Source organism: Chiloscyllium plagiosum, chromosome 37 (assembly GCF_004010195.1).
Source record: "Chiloscyllium plagiosum isolate BGI_BamShark_2017 chromosome 37, ASM401019v2, whole genome shotgun sequence".
NCBI classification, from domain to species: domain Eukaryota; kingdom Metazoa; phylum Chordata; class Chondrichthyes; order Orectolobiformes; family Hemiscylliidae; genus Chiloscyllium; species Chiloscyllium plagiosum.
The window spans coordinates 5,952,104-5,970,034 of NC_057746.1; the positions used below are offsets into that span (position 1 = coordinate 5,952,104).

General features: G+C 42.6%; 1 protein-coding gene across 4 annotated transcripts; it reads right to left on the bottom strand.

Moving 5' to 3' along the window:
- Window positions 1-10,921: 10,921 nt before the first annotated feature.
- Window positions 10,922-17,231, bottom strand: LOC122541622 (zinc finger protein 271-like). Of its 4 annotated transcripts, none has more exons than XM_043678527.1 (3): window positions 17,210-17,231; window positions 16,924-16,980; window positions 10,922-14,418 (listed from the first exon to the last, which is right to left on the bottom strand). In XM_043678527.1, the coding sequence occupies exon 3, from the start codon at window positions 14,383-14,385 to the stop codon at window positions 13,480-13,482; it is 906 nt and encodes a 301-aa protein (XP_043534462.1). In that variant the 5' UTR covers window positions 14,386-14,418; window positions 16,924-16,980; window positions 17,210-17,231; the 3' UTR covers window positions 10,922-13,479. The 4 variants fall into 4 exon arrangements, with proteins under 4 accessions (XP_043534462.1, XP_043534459.1, XP_043534461.1 ...); XM_043678524.1 differs by lacking the exon at window positions 17,210-17,231 and adding an exon at window positions 14,867-15,147 and having other exon boundaries at window positions 16,924-16,981; XM_043678526.1 differs by lacking the exons at window positions 16,924-16,980; window positions 17,210-17,231 and adding an exon at window positions 14,867-15,941 and having other exon boundaries at window positions 10,922-14,413.
- Window positions 17,232-17,931: the final 700 nt, after the last annotated feature.

Sequence of the window (17,931 nt, forward strand, 5' to 3'; positions counted from 1 at the left end):
GGTTGGTGATGGCCTGAGTGATATTATTGCAAGATAATTCATCCAGAGACTTAGGTAATATTGTGGGGACCTGGGTTCAAATTCCACCATGGAAAATGGTGATATTTGAATTCAATAATAATCTGAAAATAAGAGTCTTAAGATGACCATGGAACCATTGCCAGTGTAGAATGCTGCCAGATTTGAGTGAAAAGTGATAACAAAGGGTTGATGATTTTGATCATTATTGACCTGTCAGTCAGTGAACTGTCAGCTCAGTGATGGAGGAGCTCTGAGGTGGCATTGAAGCATTTTCAACTGGAAATGTCAAGTGGACTTTTGTTTTATTCACTCATTGGATGTTGAAGTCAATGGCTGGCCAACATTTATTGCATGTCCCCAGCTGCCCTTGAACTGAATGGCTTGCTAGGTTATTTCAGAAGACAGTTGAGAGTCAATCATATTGCTGTAATATGTCATATGTCAAAGAGCAGTCTCTTTTTGATGAACCTATTTTCAGAGATATCCGTCTTTCGTCATAAAATAAGAAAAAGCAGAAAATTCTGGAGAAATCACTGAAAACTCAGTGATTCTGGCAGCATCAATTGAGAGAGAAACATTGAATGCCTTACATTTGATATGACTACTTCAGAACTGGGTCAGACGAACTCATGTTGGTCTTGAAACTTTAACTCTCTTTCTCTCTCCCAGATGCTGCCTGACCTGCTATGTTTCTCCAGCAGTTTCATTTCAGATTTGCAGCATCTACAGTATTTTGCTTTTATTTCAGTGTTCAGTCAATTTGATTCACTCCACATAATACCAAGAAATTTTCCAGACCGCAGCAAGGGTTGTGTCTCAGCTGTAGTATGGATTAGTCAAGATCTAGAACTGCTGTGCCACTCAGTGACAGCACTGGCATCTACCCAAGAATTGTCCAGCTATGCCCTGTACAAATCTTTCACAAACTCAGGATGTCCAAAATCATCTTCCAGACAATTATGTGTTTGGTGAAGTTTAGCCACTTTTTATAATTTAGCATCAATGGCAGCCTGTTTTCACAAGGCAAGCTCCCAAAAACATTAATGTGATACTGACTAGATCATTTGATTTTGTGATTGATCGTGGACTCCACACTGGCCAGGTTATTGGGGATATACTCTCTGCACTTCTAGTCTCAAGAGATGTTCTACATTCACCTGAGAGAGCAGACAGTACCTTCGATTAAAATTAATTGTTTCTTTAACCATGCAGCACTGCCTCGGTATTGCACTGGTATTTCAGGCACAATGTTCAAGACTCTGGGTTGAGACATTAAGCTGCAATCTTCTTCACTCAGCCATAATAGACTGCAGCTGACAAAACCTTATGAAATTTCAATCTATCAGATTTAGTAGCTAAAGGTTGCATTCCAAAGGCTGGGTGCGGAATGGTTTCCCCCATGTAAACTGGCAGCCTGAAAATTTGGTTTGGTTTACATTGTGAACTAGTGAGAGTTGCAAATGTCAATGGTGTTGTTGTGTCTGGGGGTTTATGAAGCTATGAAAGGTGGTAAAGCCCCAGGGGTCAAGTGGAATGGACATTTTACTAGATCACCTTCAATCAGTATTGCTGATGGACTATTCTGCTTTCATTCACTATTCACTGAAGCTCTGTTGTAAATTGCTCTGTTGCATAAATGACTTTGTTACATTTAATGTCACAATGGCAGTGCTTACTGGAATTTTATTGAATAGCTGCTTCCCCAAAGTTCTGACTGTGATTGATCGCACCCACACAGTATTGAAGGTCACCCGAGAATACTAACCTAGCTGCCTGAACAGACTGCAATTTCTCTCCACTGTGTCTTCTATCTTAACACGTCCCAACAGCAAACTGAAAGATTTACACATGCTGATGTTAAAGCGGACCTCCTGTTACTGCAGGAGTTTGGGAAACCACACCCAAGCAGCTGTAGGAATTGGTTGTGCTTGTTGGCCCATTTGCCTTTGATTTGAATGGGGTGAAGCGCTTGCCATTACTCTGGCCTTAGTATTCTGCTGCGAAGAGGTAACTTCATCATCTCCAAGGTTAAGGGGGTGGTAGGTGGGTGCCTCCTTGCAGCAGACGTTGTGTACTGAAACGCTCCCTGAGACTAATTAATGTGTACATACTGGTGTTAAAGAGTGAGTAGCTGGCTGTCCAGCAGCTCCCACTGCTGCTGTTGACATGCACATCAGTCATTCTGGCCAAAGAATTCAACTGCATCATCGATGTGGATGGACATCGGGAGGAGCTGACAGCAAACTGAATGTCACTGAATGGAACGTTTAAAGTCGGCAAGCTGCATGACATCTTTAGTCTGCCTGCAAATGAAATGCAACGTAGATGCACCTGGTTGCAGCCAGACAGGTCTATCTGCTCAAGGATCGATTTCCTGTTTGTGTCCTGAGCATTCTTGGCCAGATCCGCCAACATCTCTGACCACAGCCTCTTGCTGGCTGACTGTCACCTACAGGATGTCCCATGGGCTAGCAAGGGAATGTGGAAGCTAAACAAGAAACCTTTCACCCTTGAACACATAGAGGAGCTCAAAAGGGATCTCACAAGTTGGAGAACCACAAAACCCTTTTTGCTTCTCCAGCAGACTGGTGGGAGACAGTCAAGGGAATATCAGGAGGTTCTTCATTCTCTAATGTGTTCAGAAGCAAGAGAGAAAGACAGAGAGAGATGGGTAAAATTGTCAAAACTCCAGAAAAGCATGCAGAACCTACTCCTGCTGTAGGTGATCAAGATTGATGATGCAGTTGAATCACAAATTCTCTACAGGGTGAAAAGAGGCCATTCAGCCGACACCAACCCTCCCTTCTCCCATTACCATGGCTAATCCATCTAGCCTCCACACCATGGTCAATTTAATATGGCCTAATTTACAAACCTGTGCATCTTTGGGCTGTGGGAGGAAACTGGAGCACCCAGAGGAAATTCACACAGTCACAGGGAGAATATGCAAACTCCACGCACACACAAATATCCAGGGCTGGAATTGAACCCAGCTATCTAGCACTGTGCAAATGTGGGGACACCAACACTGCACCACAACAATGTAGCATGCCTTCACTGGAGTGTCAGCCTTGACTTTAAGATATTTTTAATCAAACTATGAGACTCACTTCTGGAGCAGGTGGGATAGGCTGGGACTGTTTTCCCTGGTGTGTTGGAGGCTGAGGGGTGACCTTATAGAGGTTTATAAAATCATGAGGGGCATGGTTGGGTAAATAGACAAGGTCTTTTCCCTGGAGTCCAGAACTAAAGGCTGAGATGAGAGAGATTTAAAAGGGACCTAAGGAGCAAACGTTTCACGCAGAGGGTGGTGTGTGAATGGAATGAGCTGCAAGAGGAAGTAGTGGAGGCTGGTACAATTGCAACATTTTAAAGGCATCCATATGGGTGTATACATAGGAATGGTTTACAGGGATCCGGGTCAGATGCTGGCAAATGGGACTAGATTAATTGAGGATATCTGGTCGGCATGGACGAGTTGAACCGAAGGGTCTGTTTCCGTGCTGTGCAACCCTATGACTCTAAATCTGTCAAATGATTTTCATTCCAACTTGGATACAAACTGCAGCTTGTGGAAGCCATGTGTTTTCGCTTTCAAACACTCTTTGTCATCCTGCAAAAGCTGTCACAGATATGATAGTCTGAATGGCCTTCTCCAGTTCTCTCATTCTGGAATGTCCTGAGCAGTAAAGTGCACTATGTTCGATCCACAGAACACCTTACTTCCCCATGCTGATTCAGACAGCATTGTCCTCGCTGTGATATGTACTATACAGAATGTCATTAACAGATCTTCCATTTTGTTATGTAATATTTTAATGTGCAGATGTGTTCCCTGATTGTGTAAATATGAAGTTTGCCTGACTCTCCACATTCTGTTGGTTCAAACTGATTCTACCCATTGTCACAGAATTGTCACAGAGCAGATAGAGGCCACACAGATACCTATCAGGGCTAGCTCTCCAAGTTGAGTGTCTTTTTCAGTGTCCTTCACTTGCCTTTTCCCTATAATTCTGCGCATTGTTACTTTTTACATAACCCATCTCATTACCTTTTGAATAAATTGACTGGATCGAACTTTCCACTGTCACTGTCAGACAGTGATTTATAGGCACTAACCACTCCCTGTGTCACCTTACTCCCATCTCAGTGAACAGCTTCATTAATCCAACTACACCAGAGTAACAGAGAACAGGAGAAAGTCATTCAGCCCTTCACAGTGTCTCTTCACCAGTGCAACCTTGACCCCTGTATGAATAAACGTCACGTGAGATGTTTATTTCCAAGATTTTTTTTACATGAAGCAGGAAGCTGATCAAAGTGGACTGTACAGAATCGAAAGTCATTTTCATGCAGCTTCGAAGTGGTAATGTGAACAAGAGCAGAGGAGGGTTTCGATTTATTCGCGAAATAAGTCAGACGAGACAGAGACGATCCCGGTTCCCGCCGATAGGGGCCGGCACCTTCAAGTCCAGCACCGCCACGTGACTACGGCCCGGCCTCGCGCGGTCTCACTTTTGAACTCCTGAACGCGGGGCGCCAACTGCCGCAGCCCGGGTAAGAACTACAGCTCCCAATAAGTACCGCGTGCTGGCTCACTACATTCTATACAACAGCCCTTCACTGCGCCGGTGCGCTGCCCATATGCAGCATGGGTAATGTAGTTCGGAGCGGGATTGTGAGCGGTTTGGATGAATTGAGCTGAGTCCCAGTGGGGGTTTTAAACAACCTCAGTGAAGGGGGAGCTTTCTGGGCTTGGGGCTGTAATTCAGTCATGTTTGAGGAGATGGCCTGTCCTTTCCTCCATCAAACACAGGAAGGCAGTACCAGTGAAAATGTCACCAATATTTTACGTGAGTTTTTGCTGCAATATCGTTGATATTTCTGAAGATTTTGACAAGACTTTAGGACAGGCTGATAAATGTTGACTTTTTTTCCAATTAGAGATATTGCCGTCTGTGTTTAAAAAAAAACATTTTAACACTAATTACAGGACAAATTGTTTTTGGGTGAGTTGCACAGAACATCTTAACATTGTCACATTTGGATTTCCTGAAATGTTAAGTCTGTTGCTAATCAGTTCTGAAGTATTCACTAAAAGTTTAAAGTTCACTACATTTGAGCCTGCACCACCATTTAATGTGATCATGCAAATTTCAGTATCTCCATCCTGCTTTCTGTCCATACCCTGAAAACCCTTTAGCCGCAAGGGCCGCAGCGAACTCCTTGAATATATGCAATGAATTGACCTCAACAGCTTTCTATGGTCAAGAATGTGAGAGATTCACAACTCTGAATGAAGGAATTCTTCCTCACCTCAGCTCTGAATGTGGTGTTCAACTGGGGTGGACAAAGTTAAAAAATCCAACAGGTTTATTTGGAAGTACTAGCTTTCAGAATGCTACCTCTTATTCTTAGACTGTGATCCCTAATTCTGGATTTCCCCAACATCATCCTTCCTGCATGTAGCCTAACCAGTCCCATCAGGATTTTGTATGTTTCGCTGAGATTCCCTTCCCCCCACCTCCAAATCTTCTAAATTCCAGTGAATCAAGACCAGTCGATCCAGTCTTTCATCCCGGGAATCAGTCTGGTGGACCTTCATTGCACTCTTGCAATAGCAAGAATGTCCTTCCTTAGACTAGGAGACCAAAACTACACACAATACTCAAGGCGTGGCCTCACCAAGGCCCTGTATAACTGCAGCAAAACATCCCAACTCTGATATGCAAATTCTCTCACTATGAAGGCCAGCATACCATTAGCTTTTCTCACTGCCCGCTGCACCTGTCAACCCTCAGTGACTATTCCATCATACATCCAGGTCTCAATATATCTCGCCTTTGTATAAACTGCCACCATTCAGATAATAATCTGCCTTCCTGTTTATGCAGCCCAAAGTGGATAAGCTCACATTTATCCACATTATATTGTATTTCCCAAATATTTACCTACTCAGCCAACCTGTCCAAGTCACCCTGCAGCCTCTGAGGATCCTCCTCACAGCACACACTGCCACTCAGCTTAATATCATCTGAAAATTTGGAGATATTGCATTCAGTTCCTTTGTCCAAATCATTAATGTATATTGTGAATAGCTGACGTGCCAGCACTGAACCCTGCAGAACCCCACTCGTCACTGCCTACCACTCTGAAAGGGACCAGTTCTCTATCCAGATTAATACATTTGCCTAACCGATAATTACTGAGAACACTTTGAGCTGGGGGGAATGTTAGATCGTACAGTTTCTTTGGGCAGCGATAATTTGAATAATATAGTATTCACTGCAATAGATGTCACAAGATATTATACAGTCATTCAAGGATATTCTGTGCATTACAGTCTTTGTTGTAAATCTGATTGATGAACTTGTTCAATGTCATTGTATCAAACAATGTCTTTGAAGTAGAATTTGATGTTTAATTGGTTCAGATTTGTTGTATGCTTTGCTCTCAACTGGTCTCAAAGGCTGTTTTCAATTAAGAGCCTTTGTTGCTGGGAGCAGAGAATAGGGAGTTATGAACTTGGAGTGTGAACCAGAAGAGCGGGCAGCCGGAGTGGCGGGAGGGGGGGGGTTATATGGGCCAAGGGACGAGTGTTACGGGTGACTGAGAACAGACGGCTGAGAGGAGAGGGGGGGGAAAGTGATGGTGGTGGTCAGCTGGGAGTATAGAGGATTGGAAGCAATGGCATGGAAACCAGGAGGGACCATGGGAGTGGAGGGACCCGGAGCACGAACTGAAGTTGTGGTTATAGGAGCGAGAGAGAGGCAGTAGAGCAGGGGGTGAGAGAGTGAAGGTTGAAAGGGGTGAATGAAGATGGGAAATGAGAAGCAGTTGATGTTTCGCCAGTAATGAAAGGGAGAGTCAGAATTTGACATTTCCAAAGACAACCTTCTGCACACTGGAACCTGTGGGGTGGTAGGGGCAAGAAGGAGGCCACAAAGGGTCAGAGTGAGATTGGGAGATGGGAATAGAGTGGGGAGAGATTGAAAGGAGTATGGAGAGGAGAGACAATGATACTGCAAGGTCATGAGATGATGCAGAGATGGGGAGAATTTTTGTATTTGTTATTTATTCACTCACGGGCCAGCATTGAGAATGTGGTGGTGAGCTGCTTTCTTGAAGCACTACAGTCAATGTGTGGTATATCAACCCACAATTCTGCTAGGCAGGGAGTTCCAGGATTTTGACCCAGCGACAGTGAAACAACAGCAATATTTTTCAGGAAGATAATTGGTTGGAGGGGAACTTGCAAGTGTGGTGGTGTTCCAGTGTGTCTGCTTCCCTTATCCTTCTAGATGGAAATGATCATGGGTTCCGAATGTGCTATCTAAGGAACTTTGATGAATTTTAAATTCATCTAGTACACACTGCTGCTACTAAGCTTCGGTTGTTAAGGGAGTGAATGTTTGTAAATGCACTGTCAATCAAAAACTGCTTTGTCCTGGATGGTGTCAAGCTTCTTGAGTTTTGTTTGGAGCTGCACCCATCCAGGCAAGTGATGAGTATTCCATCACTCTTCTGACCTGTGGCTTATACATGATGGACAGACTTTGTGGAGTCAGGAGCTGAGTGATATGCTGCAAAAGTCCTTAACCCTGACCTGCTTTTGTTACCACAGCTTTTATTTCACTAGTTCAGTGCAGTTTATGGTCAGTGTAACCCCTGGGATTATGATAGTGGGGAATTCAGTGATGGTGACACAATTGAATGTTAAGGGGTGATAGTTAGATTCTGTTGTTTTGGAGATGGCCATTGACTGGCACTTGTGTGATGTGAGTATTATTTGCCACTTGTTCAATTCTTGTTGCATTTGAACATGGACTGCTGAATGGTGCTGAATATTGTGTAACCATCATGGAGGCCAAGGACACTACCCTGAGGAACTCCTGCAGAGATGTCCTGGAGATGACTGAGCTCCAACACCCACAATCATTTTCCTATCTGCCATATATGCCTCCCAAGTGGAAAATTTGACCCCAATACCTATTGATTCCAGTTTTGCTGGGGCTCCTTGATGCTGCACTTGGTCAAATGAACTCTTAACATAAAGCACTGTCACTCTTGCTTCATGTCTGGAATTCAGTTCTTTTGCCCATGTTTGAACAAAGCCTATAATGAAGTCAGGAGCTGAGTGGCCCTGATGGAATCCAAAATGGACATCACTGAACAGGTTATTGCTAAGCGGCACTGTTCATGACACCTTTCACCATCTTAATAATAATTAAAAGTAGAGTGATAGGACGGTAATTGGGTTGGATTTGTCATGCTTGTTATGTATATTTTCCACATTGTCGGGTAGATGGCAGTGTTGTTATGGTACTAAGAAAGCTTGGACAGGGAAGTGGTAAGTTCTGGAGCATAGGTCTTCAGGACTTTTGCTGGAATATGGGGCAATTATAGGCAAATTAGACTAGCTCTGTTTAGGAGGTGGACAAACAATGTCAAAGGGCCTGTTTCTGTGCTGGATGATTCTCCAACTATACAGACCAACGAGCTGATTTCATTTCCACAAGATCAGGAAACAGGATAAAAACAATGTACCAGACATTGGTCTCCATCAAATCAGATTCCATTCACCTTTCCTGTACAGATAGATTTCAAATTGGAAAGTCACTTCTGAGCACTGACCCAGCCCTTTGATCAGTCACAATGAGTAATTGCTGAAGAACCAAAAGGAACTCTGCACCTCCTAAATAATTATATCTCAGGCCCTTCCAACCCTGTTTTTTTTATGTAGACCCACCCCCTCACCTTTAGTGGTTTACATTTGCCTTTAATCATCTTCACACATAATTTATTCAATTGGAAAATATGGGGTTTTTTAGCTTGTGGTTAATAGATAGAAGTAAAATACTGCAGTGATTTGGCGATGGGTAAAAGTATTCAGTTGTGTGTAAGAGCATATTTAAAAATAGATCAGAAGGGCTCTTGAGCTGCCATGGTAGTGTCCCAACCTCTAGGCCTGGAGGCTTAGGTTCAAGTCCCACCTTCTCCAGAGATGTACAATAACATTTCTGAATAGGTTGATTAGAAAATGTTGAAAAGCAATTGTCAGGATGTGGTTACGTTTAGGAACTCTTGCACATTGAGATCCATTGTGAAGTCTCAAAGATGGTTGATAAGGTGTCTTAGTTAATGTGAGATTGTCCAGAGATAATCTCATAGCCACGGGATGTCTAATTGTTAACTTTGTTGGATGTTTATGTAATTAAGTAGTATTGTGATTGGCTTGTAACCAGCCAGGATGGGCTGAAGTAAAGGTTTCGGAAGTGTTTAATTTGCTATGTTTGGTAGTGAAGCCGAGTGACTTGCTCCGTGCCAGTGTAAAACAAACCATTTTCTGATTGGAAAGGGTCTAGATATCAAGGGATTTGTCTGAGTAATTCTTCACTAATGAAACACAATCATCAGAAAGTCAGCACTCTTTTTATTCTCATCTAAAATCAGGTCATTTCTATTGTTCATACCAGCTTCCTGGCTGGTGAATTGTAAACCAGTGACAAATATCACAAATGATCAACTTACACTTTGCCATGATCCACTCAGGAAAGAGTGCTGGTCCTCGAGTCTCACTATTTCCAGGGTCTTGACAAAAGGTTAAGATATAATCCAATAACTCAAAGCCCCAGTTTTCCTGTTCAGTGATCTCAGGTTAACAGAAAACAACCAGGTTTTGTACTTAATAGGAAACTACTATGTATTAATTCTATGTATTAATTCAGTTCTAACCTTAGGCAAACAAAATATGAAATATTGTTTAAATTTCTGAATTAATTGTACCTCTTCTTACCTCTGCACACATATAGACAGAGTCAGACAAACAAAAGATCATGATGTTATGGGTGACAAAAACATTTCGGAAACTGAATACCTGTCCAGTGAATTTAACAATGTGACGTGTCTCTTTCCAAGTCCTTCTGATTATCAATCCTCCTTTTTCCAATCGATTGGCTGCAGACACAAGGTAGTTGGTACATTAATTGTTCACTCTCTGTCACTGGTTATAGGTAGCAGTTCATAGGCAAATAGTTATCTTCCAGTTCTTTGTTACTTCTCTGCAAGGACAGACAGCTGCTGTCTTTTGTCTGGAGGCTTACTGCCACTGGTTTGTTCACACACTGGCTGTCCCCCTGCCCAGGAGCCAATCACCGAGTTGTGTGCTGAGTATTCCCGACCTATACAACTGGTCCTGATTGAAAAAACAATCATAAAACAGGCTGTCTCTGGGCTGAACTGGCCTGAATGCACACCCACGGTGTCAATCAGTCACCAGCTGCTTCTCCCACTGTTTGAACAAAGCAACAATATAAATACAGTGAGCGACAAGAACTTGTATTAAAACTGCATCATCTCCTTCTACAGCCTTTGGTTTAAAGCTGTAGCCATTTTCCACTTTGGTCCACGGTCCAAAAATAAAGAAATCTAAAATAACATTGTTTAAAATTCTGGGTGTGATCAATTATAGCCAGTCCAACTGATAAATGCAACAAAAACATGAATAAACTCTTGGCTGTAGCCTGTACTTGTTGCTTGTTTGTTGTGGAATTTTACTGAAGTAAACACTTTTAAACTATGTGACCACTCAATTTCTGTTTTATTTCAGTTTGGTACATTGTGATCTGATTGGCTTCAGTGTGTAAATTCAGTGTGTACTAGAGAACGTCTTCACTCATTTTGCGACATGCTTCTGTTTGAATAAATGACAATGGAAGATATTTGTACAATGACACAGAACCTAAGGAATTACTTGTATGGCTCTGGCAGCAACTGTAATCCATCCCATTCCAGGACTTGAGCTCAAAAGCTCTTGGCTACCACTCTAGTGTAGTACTGAGAAGTGAAATAGTTCCGAGGAAGGATGGGGCAAGGGCATGGAGGAATTTGAAAACAAGCACAAAAACCTCACTAAAACTAACACCAGTCTACCATATAAGTGATTTACATCTCCAGTTTTACTCCTGACACATTATTAGAACTGTGTCTAAACAGAAGAACTTTAATGAATAGTGAATGAAAGCAGAATGATTTATCGGCAGTACTGATTTAAGACAACCTCTTAAAATGACCAATCCAGTTGAGCCCAGGCATTTTACCCCTTTTCACAGCTTCAGGAATTCAGACACAAAGACAACACTGACATCTGCAATTCAAACTAGTTACATTTTAAATCAGATCAAATTTTCAGGTTGACAAGCAATCTGTAGACAGCTTTGGGACTTAAACCCTGAGAAACTGATTTTAGTAGAACACCAATATTGTAAATAATGAACAGCTATCCGTCAGGACTTATCCTGGATTTTTTTTTCTTTATTCATATATGGGATGTGGGCATCACTAGCTAGTAAGTGTTTAGTTGACCCTGAGAAAGTGGTGGTGAGCTACCTTCTTGAACCGCTGCAGTTCACCTGTGGATGCCAGTGTTATCACTTGGTCAGGGGTATGACTAGTTCCAGAGCTTGACTCTTCAAACTTCCAGCTGAGGTACAACTTTTGCTGTGGTCTGTGACATTTATTGATATTATGTGGAGTGAATCAAATTAACTGAAAATTGAAATAAAATTATAATAATGTATATGTTAGAAAGCTGAAGTGAAAACAGAAAATACTGGAGAAACTCAGCAGGTGTACTGCATCTGGTAGAGAAAAACAGTTAATATTTCAAGTCCAATATGATTCCTCTTCTGAACCACTCCAGACTCAAAGCGTTCACTGTATTTCTCTCTCCATTGATGCTAGCAGAATTGCTGAGTTTCTCCAGCATTTTCTATTTTTAATTTTATGACTGAGCACAGACCTCTCTGAACTCCCTGAGCTGGTGAATTCTCAACAGATTTTAACAAAGTAAATGTCTCAATAATGGATATCCCAGTAAAGAATCCTATTCTCTTCTGGAAACTAGAAAACTCATCACCATTCATATCTGTTCTTTTCTCGAACAAACACACACCCAATGTACACACGAAGCTGGAATATGCGTCTAATGGTGTGTTATTGTATGTGGCACTCGGGTGCCTGTAGAGAGCACTGCATTATCAGTGGTTTTCTTTTAGGTGACTCTTTAAACCAACGCCCTATCTGCTCTCTTACATAAAGTAACACAGTCCTGTATCACATTTTCAAGTTACCCCTGATGTTCTGGACTGCACTTTTCCCTCAGCCAACACCACAGAAAGACAGATTGTCAGGTACTGTCACAGTGATGTTTGTGGAAGCTGTGTGCATGTTCAGTACAATTATGACTGACCTTCAAAAGTAGCTCATTGTCTGTGGGGACTGCAGACATACGGTTGTTGTCAAAGGTGCTATCAAAGTACAAGTCAATTTTTGACTTAACAGGATTGTAGTAACTTTCTATTCCTGAACAGAAACAGAGTACTTGGTCTAATACAGCATTGTTCGTAATGTGGTCAGAGTAACAAAAAACTATTGATACAAGTGAGCAGATTAAGTAAAAGGATTTGTTTTAAATCTCAAAAAGTTTATAACAATTGATTTCATAGTCCCTCAGCCCTGTTAGCACACTACAATCAGGAGAACGTGAACCAGGAAATGATCAGTGAGAATTCCCTGGCCTGGTGAATTCTCAACTGTTTGTGGTGTTGTCGTCACTCTTGTTTGATGTGAGTGAAAGCTACTTCTTGTTCTAAGTCCCAATACCACTGAACATTCTGTACACAATGTTACTCAGTTTGTGTAAACACTCTGGATACAAACATAACGGGTTGTTCTCACTGCATGAGGGTTACTTCAAGTCCTGTTTCACTGACATCACACTGCAGGGTGACTCCATTGTTACATCATAATCCCTCAGCACTGGTGATGTCATCACTAGTTGTTTGGTGGGAGTGAAAGCTGCTTTTTGTTCTGTGTCCCAGTCCAACTGAACACCCTGCAGTGAGCTCATTACAAACATTAAAACTGAAGTGATCCTCAGCAGGTACTTTTTTTTTTTAGTGATGTTTGATGATCTGCTCAAAGGTTAAATAACCTTCTTGAAATGACTGGACTGATAGTGGGAGAGGTTTAAGACAGACCCTGCTGAGACCGATACAACTTTGGAATGACTGCTCCCCTCTGTGAACAATGGAGGGTAAACAACACACAGCTCTCAGTGCAATGGGAACGGGTCCAAAATCTGTGTGGCGAAATTTTTATCTGACGAGAAAGGAGGTGAAACAATCCTGACACACATCACATTGGAAGGGTTTGGTGTACCATGTGGATTCACTGATGTTCCAGGTGGTCTGACAACTGTGTAAAGGCTTTATTACAAAACTCACTCCAAAAGGCTTTCTCCCTGTGAGTGTGTTGATGGAGCAGGAGGTACACCAACTGTACAAAGGCAATCACAAAATTGCATCTGACGAATTTGTCCCATGTGAATCACTTGGATTTCCAGATGGTTGAAGACATAATGAAAGGTTAATCACAGGCCTCAGACTTGAAGTGTTACTACCCTGTGTGGATCTTCTGATGGAGCAGAAGGTTCCAGGACCTCGAAAACGATTTATCACACACTTCACATGTAAATGGTTTCTCCCCTGTGTGAGTGCGTTGGTGTCTGCGGAGAGTTGATGAATTTGAGAATGATTTGATACACACATCACAAGTGAAGGGTTTCTCGCCTGTGTGGACGCGTTGATGTGTGTGTAGGCTTGAAGACTGTGAGAATGATTTGTGACAAACCTTGCAGGTAAATAGTTTATCCCCTGTATGAGTGCTGTGATGCAGCAGGAGTCTTGATGAACTGGGGAATGATTTGTCACATACCTCGCACCGATATGGTTTCTCCCCAGTATGGATGCTTTGATGCCTACGGAGGTTTGATGAATCCGAAAATGATTTATCACAGACTTCACATGTGAATGGCTTGTCCCCTGTGTGAATCCTCTGATGGAGCAGGAGTCTTGATGAATTGGAGAATGATTTGCAACACACCTCGCACTTAAACAACTTCTCCCCTGTGTGAATATGTTGGTGTCTGCGAAGAGTTCCTGAGTGTGTGAATGATTTATCACACACCTCACACTGAAATGGTTTTTCTGCTTTGTGAATGCGTTGGTGTTTGCGGAGGTTTGACGATGACGAGAATGATTTGTTACATACTTCGCACATGAATGGTTTCACCCCTGTATGAATACGCTGGTGTATGTGGAGTTCTGATGATGAGGAGATAGATTTTTCACACATCTCACACGTCAATGCCTTTTTCCCTGTGCAAATGTGCTGATAATTCACCAGGTCTGATTGCCCTCCAAAATCCTGGTTAAATATCTCGCCTTTGAATGGCTTCTCCCTGGTGTACATGTGTTGGTCATCCATCAGCATCAATGCCTTTGACAAAGCTTTGTTGCACATCTCAGTTGAAACTTTCTGTTCCAGGAAACTGTGCTGGTGTAAAAAGAATTGCAACAGATGTACATTTTGTGGAAGAGATTATATTAGATTACATTACAGTGTGGAAACAGGCCCTTCGGCCCAACAAGTCCACACCGACCCGCCGAAGCGCAACCCACCCATACCCCTACATTTACCCCTTACCTAACACTACGGGCAATTTAGCATGGCCAATTCATCTTACTTGCACGTCTTTGGACTGTGGGAGGAAACCGGAGCACCTGGAGGAAACCCACGCAGACACTGGGAGAACATGCAAACTCCACACAGTCGCCTGAGGCGGGAATTGAACCCGGGTCTCTGGCACTGTGAGGCAGCAGTGAGGCATCAGATCTCACCAGTTTGTCAGCCCTCCTCACACACGCCTCACACTTGAACAGCCTGTCACCTCTACGAATGAGTCAGTGCTTCATACAACTCAATGAATGATCGAAGCTCTCACCACACTTGAAGGCGCTCACACTTCTTCCAAGGCTCATCTTGACCATTCACTCACATCCAAACCTTCAGAAAGTCTGGTTCTGACGGAAGGCCCCACACCACTGACCAGTTTCAGACATGCTGATATGTTAAAGTTCCCCTGACCCTGACTGATTTCCTGTGTTAAACAATATGTGAAGTTGTCTCCCAACTGTTGTGCAGTTGTCCCTTAGATGATGGTCGGGATCGATCTGCGGTGGTCTATCCTCTCTGTATTTTGTGGTGCAGTACTGTGCAATTCTTCTGTAAAACAGGAAAATGAAACGTTATTTCCCCCAACTCCCTCTCCTCCTTTACTGAAAGGACTGACTCCTCAGTTAGAGACTGTTGCACAGTGAGTGACAGACTGCTGTTCCCTGTGTGGGGGAATCAAATACAAGTCCTTTCGTTTTCCTCATTTGATTTTCACACGCTGTGTTTCCAGCAAGAACACTGGATAGTGACTAGGGCCAGTCATGTGGCTACTTTTTTCTCTCTGCCCAGACACCATGAGGGTACTATGGAAAAGACATTGGCTGAAGTATAAAATGTGTTATCAATTCACTGATCTTATGTCATCCTCGCAAAAAACAGTTTTAGAATAGGTTTCTGTTAAAAGACATTCAAAGGAAATGTTAATAGAATGAAGATTTTGAAAGTTCTCCCTATATTTCTCAAAATTAGTTGAAGAAACCGTGTACAGTAAGTGCTAAAAACCGAGGAAAATGTTGATTCAGTACAGCTGAATAAAGGGTCCTGGATTATCCTGGGAAATTAGGTACACTGCACTCACTCAAATGGCACATCTCAAATTCAGCTCTCAGCCATAGCTATGGTCAAAGCCATCAATTCGAAGTGCAGTCTTTTGGGAAAGGCTGAGGCCTTTAGATAGAATCTTCAAGGAAGGCATTAAAAAGAATTTCACTAAACATGACTCCAGGTTTAGCAGCTGCGATGCTATGGTGTTGGATTAACCATCCAGAGATTGTATGTTCAAATCTAACTATGGAAAGTTCCATATTTAAATTGCATTCAGAAGCAGGCCATTCAGTCCAGTTGTTTACCTTACACTCGAGTCTCCTCTCACCCTCTTCCTCTCAGCCTACCAGCAGATCCTTCTGTTCCTTTCTCCCTCATGTGCTTATCCAGTTTCCCCTTAAAGGGATCTCTGCTGCTCATCTGAACTACTCCTTGCTATAAAGGGGAACTTAATAAGTATGGCTATTAGTTGAATTGAATCAGAGTATAAATGTGAAAACTTTCAAATTGTCCCAAACACCCAAACATTATCCTTCAGGGAAGTGGACCTGCTACAACTGTCTGGTCTACATGTGATTCTGTTCACACACAACATGCCTGATTCCGAACTGCCTGAGCAAACAGTGATTAATAATCACAACAAAGTCAAAAATTACAAAGAAAAGCCTCATGGTGGGAGTGCAGTGCAAATTTACTGGAATAATTCCTGGACTGCAAGAATTACACAATGAGGAGAGGTCAACCAAACTGTGGTTCTGTTCCTAAAACTATTAGAAATTTAGAGTTGATTTGTTTTACAATTATTTTCATTGGTTCGGGAGTCCAGGACAAATTAGAGGCAGACCTTTCAGAAGTGAAATGAAGAAACAGAAGGGGTGGGAGAACAGTGGACTCACTCCCACAAACTAAATCAATGGGAAATTAATTATTCGTATTCAATCTGAGACAAAGGTTTGCGAAACTTCAAAGAAAAGCCAGGAATACGAAGTTCAATCACAGATACATCATGATCTCACTGAGTTACGGAATATACTTTGAGGTATAAATCCCTGCCTCTATATACTGCCACTGCAAAAGTCCCTTAGTACTGCAATTTGAATGGGGAAAGAGTCCCTTGGTCTGTGTAAATTGCTGTATCCAGGATAATAACCAATTTCCAATACTCACTTACAAAATTGACTACACTGTATTCCCAGTCTTCGCGATAATAACTAGCTCCCAACACACACAACTCAACATTAGTAAATCAGTAACAATTCTAAGACACTCTGCACCTCTTACCAGATAATTGCTCCTCAACTTCTCACATTCAGGAATAAGGCATCAACAATACGCAGTCTGGAAATCAGAGGGGAATACTTCCATTAAACACACACAATATCCAACGCGCAGCTCCAGTCAAACATTTCAGCACAAAGCACCGAGTAAACAGCTCTCTCAGCTGGATCTTCTCACACAGCATAAGGGACATTTCCACCCCTGACTGCCCACAGGATAGTCAGACTGCCTGAAGATTGGTGTGGATATTATGGCATACAATTTATATAAAAGCTGCTCCTTCACTCACCATCTCCTCACTTGGTTTTCAGTCCCTATAGGAAGTGAACCAGCTCTGGAAGAGGAAAAGGAGACAATGGGCAGAGTGGGTGGGCTCTCTGATTGACGTCTCTCACAGTCAATCCAAATATTTCTGGGGCAACATGAGTTTCCTGAAACTGGGGAAACTGACCGGGGAAATGGAGGTGACTTTGAGCAGCAGTTCAGGTGGGGATTTAAACTTGTCACATCTAAATAAACCCTCACTTATTGCAGCTGATCTCTCAATAAATTACAGATTTTCTACTGTGGGAATAGCATGCTTCATCTTCAGAGGCTTTTAAACTGACATCACCGTAGAGTGTGCATCCTCTGTTGTGCTTGACAGCAGGCCAGAAGATGAGGACCAACAGCATCCAAGGCAGCGATAACATGCAATGGTGGGATCAGCAAATATACATCAGTGAGGGGCAAAGGAGACGGAGGCGCTAGGTGTGACTGAGTATACATGTGGGTGCAGTCACTCAGAGATATGACTGTGACTGTCCAAGCAATTAGAATGATCCGTCACTGCGCAGCAAAACTTTCTGCTATCTTTTCGCCCCTTGTCCGATGAAACACCCTTTCCAATGACATCTAGCTTGCCCCTCCCTCCACTTGACAAATACCCCTCCTCACGATTTGGAGGTGACATTTTGGGTAACGGAGGCTGGAGATGGGTCATCTGTTTACATGGAATGAAGGGTCGAGGTT

What these genes read in the sequence shown, in the direction of transcription:
- LOC122541622 (XM_043678527.1), bottom strand. Translation starts at nt 14,385, where the DNA reads ATGTGCAACAAAGCTTTGTCAAAGGCATTGATGCTGATGGATGACCAA.